General features: G+C 37.3%; 1 protein-coding gene and 1 pseudogene across 5 annotated transcripts in view; one reads left to right on the top strand and one right to left on the bottom strand.

The window, feature by feature from the left end:
* The window catches only part of TRAPPC11 (trafficking protein particle complex 11), a 54,369-nt gene that overhangs the window by 8,593 nt on the left and 35,717 nt on the right, over positions 1-10,059 (top strand). For all 5 annotated transcript variants that reach the window (XM_017549551.2, XM_037746076.1, XM_017549556.2 and 2 more), the window contains 4 exons: positions 195-309; positions 6,407-6,506; positions 6,893-6,966; positions 9,582-9,678. In XM_017549551.2, the coding sequence (XP_017405040.1) occupies positions 195-309; positions 6,407-6,506; positions 6,893-6,966; positions 9,582-9,678 (386 nt within the window). The remainder of the gene's footprint in view (positions 1-194; positions 310-6,406; positions 6,507-6,892; positions 6,967-9,581; positions 9,679-10,059) is intronic.
* Positions 7,356-7,468, bottom strand: LOC119466889 (annotated as a pseudogene).

The raw sequence follows: 10,059 nt of genomic DNA on the forward strand, positions 1-10,059 counted from the left end.
CCAGGAGGCGGAGGTTGCGGTGAGCCGAGATCGCGCCATTGCACTCCAGCCTGGGTAACATGAGCGAAACTCCGTCTAAAAAAAAAAAAAAAAAAAGTTGTGTGGGTTTTTATTCCTAATTATATTTTTTCAGACTTAGGAAGCTACATTCGTTATTTTATTTCTTTTTTCATCTTTATGGGGATTATCAACAGGAGAAGATGTCATTGCTTCAGAAAGGGCTGCAGCTCTATGCAATGCATGTGAACTCTCAGGAAAGTCTTTGTTTGTCCTGCCGCACACTGACCACCTCGTGGGTTATATAATAAGGTAAGTAGGGGTCTTTTAGGGGTTTGGTTTTTGCATTATTAAGAATTGAGAAATTGGTAGCTTAGACCCATTTATTTTTTTTTAAGCATGTTCATGAAAAACAATAATGTAAAATAGTAATGTAAAAATAAAAATCTCCTTGTCAAATTCTTAACCTTTTCCAATTCCCTGAGGTAACCAATATCAACAGTTTCTTAAGTTTCCTTCCAAAAAATACCTTTTTATGTAGGAACAGATATACAGGTATTGATCGACTTACGACCTATGCAACTTACAACCATTCAACTTTGCGACCACAATCACTAGCCACGACTGTGCCACGTCTGGCAGCGCAAACGTTGCGCAGCTGGGCGTACGACAGTGCAGACCAGCTTCCGGCAGCACTACCATCTCCGCGTGCACCATTTCAACTGTACATATAGCCTACTCAACTTATGACCAAATCATGTTACGACCGGTCTGCCAGTCCCAATCGTGGTCGTAAGTCAAGCACTAGCTGTATGTATTTCTTTATAGTATACACACCACACCCACAAACACAAAAACATAAATGTGATCATATGGTACACAGTGATCTTCCACTTAACATCACCTCATTAACACTCTTCCATACATGCATCTAGGTCAACTTTATTTAAAGGAAAAAAGTTGGTATGTTTTTCCATTGTACTTTGCAGTAATTACCTCATGTCCTTGAGTGATATGTCCTTTTTTATGAGTGTCTCCATCCCATTCTGGCCTCTTTTTGCTTCATTCTTGTTATGTTGATGTATCCATGTAATTTTTTTAGGAAGGGTCTGAGCTCTATCATGTTTTAAATATCTTTATAAAGCCCTTGTGTGTAAAGGGCAGATTACCTGGAGACACAACATTAGCTCAAAAACTATGTGACCATTATTCACTGTTTCATAGCATTTATTGTTACAAAGAAGTTTCGTAGTAGTACGTGTTATGCTAGGATGTATTCGGATATGAGTATTTTCATTGAATTTCACTGTAAAATGGTTTTCCTTTTCATTCTGCGTAAGTGTTCTTTAACTCATGGGAAGTTTTATTTATTTTTGATTATTGCTTGTTTTGCATTTGTTTCTTTCTCAGAAGCAAACCTCTGAAAATGATCCACTGCAGGAGGTTATCTGGCCTCACCTGTATATAAATGACTAGGCTTCTAAGAAAGAAGCATACATTTAGCAGAGAATATGCAAAGGAATAGGATCCAATGAAAAGATGAATTGTAAAGAAACTTAATTGCAATTAGCAGAATAACCCTTCAGACTAACAGTAGAATTCACACCACGGAAAATCAAATCAGTGGCGCCAAGGATAACTTTGAGATAATTGCTTGGAATTCCGAGGAAAAGAATAAATGAGTTTTGTTTCTTAAATGCAAACATATAACCAATAGGGAACAGAGAGAAGAGAGGGCCAACTGGGAGCACACGCAGGCAGCTTTTCTTTCCACTGAGGCTCATCCCAGCATCACAGCTGGCCTCAGCGTTCCAGGCTTGGCCGCCTCCTCCTGACTCTCCTCTTCAGTGCCTCCCTGTTCACAGTGCTGTTCCTTTTAGATGCTTTCATACTCATGCCTACCTGCCAGCTCCCTTTTTCTGGGCTCTCTTTTATTCAACATTTAGGGCTTAGTTCAATGAAGCCTTTAGAAAGCCATTGTCCTCTGTGCTATACCCTGCCATAGTGACCCTTAACCAAGCAGTATTACCTTCCAGAGTCTGTTTGGTAATGCCTGGAGACTTTTATGGTTGCCACAGCTGAGGGGGTTGCCATATTGGCGTCTGGTGGGTAGCGGCCAGGGATGTTGCTGCACACTCTACAGGGTACAGGACAGCCGTGCACAACAGAGAACGACCTGGCCAAAATGTCAGCAGTGCTGAGCTTGAGAACCCTGCCTTAACCCTTAGCGATCCTGCCCTCCTCCACTTTCAAATTTAGTGTGGTCATGGATTCAAGGGAAACAGAGAATGAGGCTCTACCCTTAACTACTTGTGGTTTTATTGGGGATAATGAAACATTTAAATAAGAAGTACATTATCAGAATAACTGATGAAAAAGCAAGTGCGCTGGGTCCATGATCTCCAGTATGTGGATATGAGAGATGGGGAGTGCATAAGACAGTCCACTGGAGATAAGGGAGCATACACCCTTTTTTCATATTTATATTTTATCGTAAGAGAGAGAGTAAGCTGAATATCAGGAAATCTTCATCTCATTGATCTGGGAGGGAAGTAGTGGAGCTTCTGATGGCAGCTTATTCCTGCGATTTCAGAGCCTTTCGATGTGTTACATATGCATGCTACAATGATTTCATTTGTGTTTTTTTAAGTGTCAAAATGTTAGAATCTTTCTAAAACTTCTGTAATCCATTGGGAATGATTGTGAAAATCTTTTGTATTGGAGAAGTTTGCTGATCATTTCAAAGCAAAATACATGAGTTGTCCAAGCTAATGATATGAGTAAGAATTTTTCTTTTATTAAAAAGTAAGTGTTCCCAATTTTCAGACCTTTCTTCTTAGGGCGGTAGGCTGCCTGTGTCATGCTAACTAGCAACTGTTTAAAAACCACACACATACTTTTTCTTTCAAAACAAAGGTGACATTTTATGAATGAGTAAGAAAGCAGATGCTTTTCAGAGGAAAGTTGTGCTTTAGAGAGGACGTGCCACAAATGGCTCTGGAAAATATTGGGAGCAGTTTTCTTTTTCCCTTTTCTTTTTCTTTTTTTTTTTTTTGAAATGAAGTTTCATTACGTCACCCATTTTTTTTTTTTTTTGTGCAATTTCGGCTTATTGCAACCTCTGCCTCTCAGGTTCAAGCGATTCTCCTGCCTCAGCCTCCTGAGTACCTGGGACTACAGGCATGCACCATCAAGCTCGGCTAATTTTTGTAATTTTAGTAGAGTCGAGGTTTCACTGCATTGGCCAGGCTGGTCTCAAACTCCTGACCTTAGGTGATCCGCCTGCCTCGGCCTCCCAAAGTGCTAGGATTACAGGCATGAGCCACTGTTCCCAGGCCTGGAAGTAGTTTTCTAATTAGTTTAAAATTATTTCAAGCAAAGAATTTCAGTGGGCCTGAATTCATTGTTAAAAATACAAAACAACATATGCAGATGTACAGATCTATGCAGTTAGATTTTTGTCTCTGATCTTTGTCTTTCCATAAATTAGAAGTTGGAACTACTGTAAGCATTTGTCTGGGTGGGACAGTATTGAAGCAGTATTTGACTCTCCCTTCTGTCTCCCTTTACTGAAAAGCCTGGAGGGGAAAGGAAAAAAGGATGTAAGGACCCTGCCCTCCACCCCCCAGCCCCAACTGCTGCTCCTGCTTCTGCTCTTATGCCCTTTATTTTCAGCCTTTAGCACAGGATCCACCTTTACTATGATAACTTCCTTTTAAGTGTACAGTAGTTCCACCTCTTGTCCTCCAAAGCTGTGTGAATATCTTTGCCTCTTACGTACTTTACAAAATTCAGGAACACCTCTTTCCTTTTAGACATAAATCTGCATCTATAACTTAGAAGCTTAAATGTCCTTCACCTGAAAACTGGTAGCGCTGTTTGCTGGAGTCAGTGCTAGTTTTTCAAAGTTCAATTGCAATGGCTAAAATATATGTTTGTATGGTCTGAAAAATATGCTTACTTGATATGCTAGTGCAGTGGTAACAGAAAATAGACTCCAGGTGATCTTTGTATGAGTATTGCTAAGAGTAAATATCACGTGTCTTCTAATAAAAAGTTAGAATAGGGAACTGCTTGTAATTAAAAGTTTACTGTGTGCGTATGTGTGTGTATGTATGTACATGTGCATTGTGTCTAGCTCAAAACAAGTTGATCAGGTTCATAAACCTGAGCTTCATAAAGAAGCTGATTTAATTGTGGAGACAGAAAGCATGCATTTTAAATCCCGCAGAGCACTGCAAGTGTACATTCTGTAATATAGCTTGTAAGTCCTATAGGATTTCAGAGAAGAAATGAATAAATGTGATCTGGGAAGGTTTTAAGGAAAAGGAAGGCCTGCCACTGTGCTTGAAAGTGTGGATTAGTGGGAGGGAAGTCGTGATTATTTGGGACAGAGGACTTCATTAAAAAGCATGGGCATTTAAAGTTTAGCTAGTTTAAATCACGAAATGGGAAGACTGAATCATTTGGATTTTTTAAATGTGCAATAAAGAAAACTCAAGATCTCTTTCCTTAAAAGAGTATTCTTAATTGTTCAGTGTTACCTTAGAAGTGTAATGTTTGAGTATCTGCTAAAAGAATTGCTCTTTTCACTAACCCCCTTACGTCTTGACTAGATCTGTCATTTATTTACTTATGTTTTTAAAGCTGTTTAAGGCTTTTTCCAAATAAACCTCAAATAATAATGTAGCACATGAATTAAAAAGTCAAAGTCTTACACCATTTATGCTGTATCCAGCTATATCTCTGTAGCCAGTTACAGAGTTAAAGAGAGGGAAGGGTTTCACTCTTTCCCTCAGTTTAGAGGAAAGAATAGCACTTGGCAAGCCTACTTGCTGTCAGTCCTCTGTATTGACTGTTTAACAGGTGTTTTATCTCTGAGTACACATTCAGCTTGAAAACTAAAACCACGCTTATCTTTAACATTTACTGAGACAGTCTAGATTAATAATACTGATTCTCTGTTGAGAAGGATATTTTTTTAATCATTCAGAATAGCCCGTAGGCATATTTCTGGCTACCGTAATGTTAAATTTTCTAGTCAGTGCCTTGTTGCTACCCATTTGCAAAATTTAAAGGACAGCTTAGGTTAATACATTCCTTCACACATTATTTGGTTCAAGGTTAGAATCTAATTTTGTCATATTTTAACATTTTTAAAACTGCAGTTTTGAAAATGTTAAAATATGACAAAATTAGATTCTAACCTTGAACCAAATAATGTGTGAAGGAATGTATTATTCCTCCACCTCGGGAGACTGAGGTGGGTGGATCACTTGAGCCCAGGAGGGTGAGGTTGCAGTGAGCCTTGATGGCACACTGCACTCCAGCCTGAGTGACAGAGCAGGACCCTGTCTCAAAAAAAAAAAAAAAAAACAAAAAAAAAAAAAAAAAAAAAAAAAAAAAAAAAAAATCAACCTAGAAAATCAAATTTAAAATGTAATATCTGATTTTTAAGTTCATCTTTTATCTGGTTGAGTTCTGCTTTCTTTCATGCCCTAGGCAGATGACTCCTGATAACTTCTTTTCACCAAAGAAAGCTTGAGTTGTGTATCTATCTCTGGTCAGATTTTATTGTTCCTATGTAATCTCAAAGTTATAGAATGAAGGGGGATTTAAGTCACACAAATGTTTTCACCTTATTTGCCAGTTCTCAGTTTTGGTTCCTTCCCCATTAGTTTTCTTATTCTTTTAAATACTAAATTCTAAAATCATGAAAAAAGTGAAATCTAATTGAGTATTTAATAATTTGTTTTTCAGAATTTTTATAAAAATATAAAATAGTAGGGGTAAATGTACTTTTAGAGATTACCAAATTTTAGGCCAGTAGCAGTAGCTCATGCTTCTAATCCTAATTCCAGCACTTTGGGAGGCCAAGGTGGGTAGATCACTTGAGGTCAGGAGGTGGAGACCAGCCTGGCTGGCCAGCATGGTGAAACCTCATTTCTACTAAAAATACAAGAATTAGCTAGGTGTGGTGGCATGTGCCTGTAGTCTCAGCTACCCAGGAGGCTGAGATTCAAGCATTGCATGAACTGGGGAAGTGGAGGTTGCCATGAACCGAGATTGTGTCACTGCACTTCAGCAGTGACAGAGCCAAACCCTGTCTCAAAAAAAAAAAAAAAAAAAAAAGAGAGAGATTACCAAATTGTTATGAATTAGAGAAAAGTATTTTTATTTATTATATCTTGTGTTATAAATAATTTTAAATGGTTTTTGGGTGGTCTTATTTTTATACTTTTTAATCTGAAAATTCAGGTTATCTTTTGCTTCACTTTGTCTTGATCATAACGTAAAATAGATATTTCTGTCACCATTTTACTTTCAGGTCTCACAAATATGATTCTTGAAAAGTTGGGTTTAAAATAACTTTAAGATTTAAATGCTGGTTTGGTTTTGCTTTTTACAGATTGGAAAATGCCTTTTATGAACATGCACAGACTTACTACTACACCGAGATCAGAAGAGTGAAATCTCATAAAGAATTTTTGAATAAAACAACACACCAGGTACGTGATTTTTGCAATAATAGAAGCATTCTAGAGTGGATTATTATTATTTTTGAGGTGATGATTGTATATTCTTAATACTTTGATGTTTTAAATGGTTTCAGCATTTCTAAAGTATTTTTTAAAGCTTTTTAAAAATTAATTTGTTGTTAAATTAAACTCTTCGCTCCTAAAGTTTGGTTTTAAACTCTTGCACTTAAAGTTCTTAAAGGTAGATTTGTATAGACTTCTTAACTACCCTTACTTGTGGGAATGATTCTTGGATTTGAGTTTTGAGTGTTTTTCTTCATTCTTTTATGTCTTCTTGTAATAAACATTAATATAATTTTCACATTTTAAATTGAATAGGTAAAATAATAGTGACTTTTTCTTTTGTCTTTTTTTAGCTTTTGTTTGTTAGGCATCAGTTCAAAATAGCTTTCTTCAGTGAGTTGAAACAAGATACACAAAATGCGCTGAAGTAAGTTGTTAAGCTTTCAAACTAAATGTTTCCTATTTTTATATTATCAATAACATATAATGGCAATTTCTGAATCTCACCCAAACTATAATTAATTCTAAAGTGTTCATATTGGTTAGATTTAGGGACTAGTCTAGAGATGAATGGAATATAATATTTTAGGTTTATTTTTTAAATTTTTTTTAATTGGAAGTAAATTTTCATTGTGTCATAAAGCTTTCTCATTTGATTAAATTTTATGAGCCACAGAAATATTATATTAAAATTTTCCCCATCTTCTTGACTATTTTTAATTTGTATACACAGTAAAATTCTTGTGTTAAGAGACTGATTTCCAAAGTATAATATACATGAAACATTATCTAAATCAGACTTTTTTTTTTCCCAAAATAAATTTTTAAATGTACCTCTTCACGAATTTGCATGCCATCCTTGCACAGGAGCCATGCTAACCTTCTCTGTATTGCTCGAATTTTAGTATATGTGCAGCCGAAGGGAGCACCAGACTATTGATTTTTATAGGTTTGTGTACTAGTACATTTATTAAGTACAATTACTTTTTTAATTTAAAAAAATTTTGATAATATCTGTCAGTAGCATCATTTTCCATTTGAAGTCTCTGCTTAGAGCCTTGAGGATCAGTTACAGATGTGTTGGCAGGGGTTAAACATTTTAGTCGTTTGCTTTTACCAAGAAGAATTTAATGAAACTTGACCTTTTTGTGGCTTTAACGCGATTTTTGAAGACAAAGGTATTAAAAACAGCTATTTATCCCAAAATTGAAGAGGGGAAAGAAAAATAGAAATTAGTAAAAACAATTCCATTATTCACAGGATTATTGCAGAAACATCTTATTTTTATTGTTGTTTCGAGATGTTTAAGTACCAGAGCACCAAGTTGTGTTTTCTGAATCTCAGGGACTTCATATAACTGTCTTTGATGTAGCTCCTTTTTTTATTTTTTGAGACCGAGTTTCACTCTTATTGCCCAGGCCATAGTGCAGTGGCACTATCTTGGCCCACTGCAACTTCTGCCTCCCAGGTTCAAGCGATTCTCCTGCCTCAGCCTCCCGAGTAGCTGGGATTGCAGGCATCTGCCACCATGCCCAGCTAATTTTTATATTTTTAGTAGAGACAGGGTTTCACCATGTTGGCCAGCCTAGTCTCGAACTCCTGACCTCAGGTGATCCACCTGCCTCAGCCTCCCAAAGTGGGAATTGGGTATGAGCTATCTTGCCTGGCCTCTAGTTCATTCTTAGGGATGGTATTAGTTTAAAACCTTCAATTTTGGCCAGGCGCAGTGGCTCACGCCTATAATCCTACCACTTTGGGAGGCCAAGGTGGGTGGTCAAGAGATCGAGACCATCCTGGTCAACATGGTAAAACTCCGTCTCTACCAAAAATACAAAAATTACCTGGGCATGGTGGCACATGCCTGTAGTCCTAGCTACTCGGGAGGCTGAGGCAGGAGAATTGTTCAAACCCAGGAGACGGAGGTTGCGGTGAGCCGAGATCGCGCCACTGCACTCCAGCCTGGGTAACAAGAGACAAACTCCGACTCAAAAAAAAAAACAAAACCTTTGAATTTCAGTTCTGTTCAAAAATAATTCTGGAAAGAAATATATTTACCTGGAGAATTACGAACAGATTTTTTCTATGAAAAGCCTGTTTTGAGATTTTCTCATTACCTCACCTGTGCAAGGTAGGCCCGGTTCCCACCAGGCCCTCCTTTCTCACCATCCTTTTCCTTCAGTGAGGGCTGCCCTAAGGACATTCTCCCCTCCTCTGTAGACTACCTGAAACCACTAATATCTGCTTAATCTGTAGAGATACTTGGGGTTAAATCCTGTTGACGTGTGCTTTTTTTTTTTTTTTTTTTTTTTTTTTTTTTTGTGGTTTTTTTTTTTTTTTTTTTTTTTTTTTTTTTTGAGTTGGAGTCTTGCTCTGTCACCCAGGCTGGAGTGCAGTGGCACCATCTCGGCTCACTGCAACCTCTGCCTTTTGGATTCAGGGGATTCTCCTGCCTCAAATTCCCGAGTAGGTGGGATTGCAGGCATGTGCTATCATGCCCGGCTGATTTTTGTATTTTTAGTAGAGATGGGGTTTCACCATGTTGGCCAGGCTGATCTTGAACTCCTGACCTCAGGTGATCCACCTGCCTCAGACTCCCAAAGTGCAGGGATTATAGGCTTGAGCCACCGTGCCTGGCTGACATGTACTGTCTTGATACCACCTTTGCTAATACAATTTCTATTTGTTTGAGAGCTTGTAATGGTACTTTAAAGTACTTATGTTTTTTAACAGAATGCTGATTTTTTTCTGGACAGTTGTCCAATTTCATTTTTTAAGTTATGTGTTTGTTATTGACAGATGTTAATGACAGAGCAATTCACATGTCATGATTCTGTTGTTTATGAAATCATTGATTCCTCTCACATGTATTTATAAACCAATAACCCATTTTTCAGGAAATCAGAGATTGATATGTATGTTATTATTGAGCTGCCGAGCTTTAGAAATGTTGAGTAAATATTCTCTGTTATTTCTAGTGATTTTGTTCATAGAAATCTTTTATTAAACTAATTTATGTCATTACTAACCACCCTCCCCATTTAGGAATTATAGGACCGCCTATAATCTTGTACACGAATTGAGAGCCCATGAAACTAATATTCTGGAAATTAAGACTATGGCAGGATTTATAAACTACAAGGTAATACCAAATACAGGGAATTTGTGTTTAAATATTATCTTCTTAAAATTTGAACATCAAAATTAGTTTTTTGCTCGGAAAAGTTAGTATTTGATTAATTATGCTCTCCCCTTTTATATCCTTTTTCTCAGAAAGAGCCTTGATTCTTGTATTTTGAATTGATAAGTTCTAGAGGTTTTTAAAGTTTGGATGGCTTTTTTGTTTTTGTTTATTTGTTTTTAAGTGGGAGCAAGGAAGAGTTGTTGGGAAGAAAGTTGCCTGTATTACTGAGTTTTAAAAGATAAAACTTATGGCCGGGCGCGGTGGCTCAAGCCTGTAATCCCAGCACTTTGGGAGGCCGAGGCGGGTGGATCACGAGGTCAAGAGATCGAGACCATCCTG

Source organism: Cebus imitator, unplaced genomic scaffold (genome assembly GCF_001604975.1).
Source record: "Cebus imitator isolate Cc_AM_T3 unplaced genomic scaffold, Cebus_imitator-1.0 Scaffold11, whole genome shotgun sequence".
NCBI classification, from domain to species: Eukaryota; Metazoa; Chordata; class Mammalia; order Primates; family Cebidae; genus Cebus; species Cebus imitator.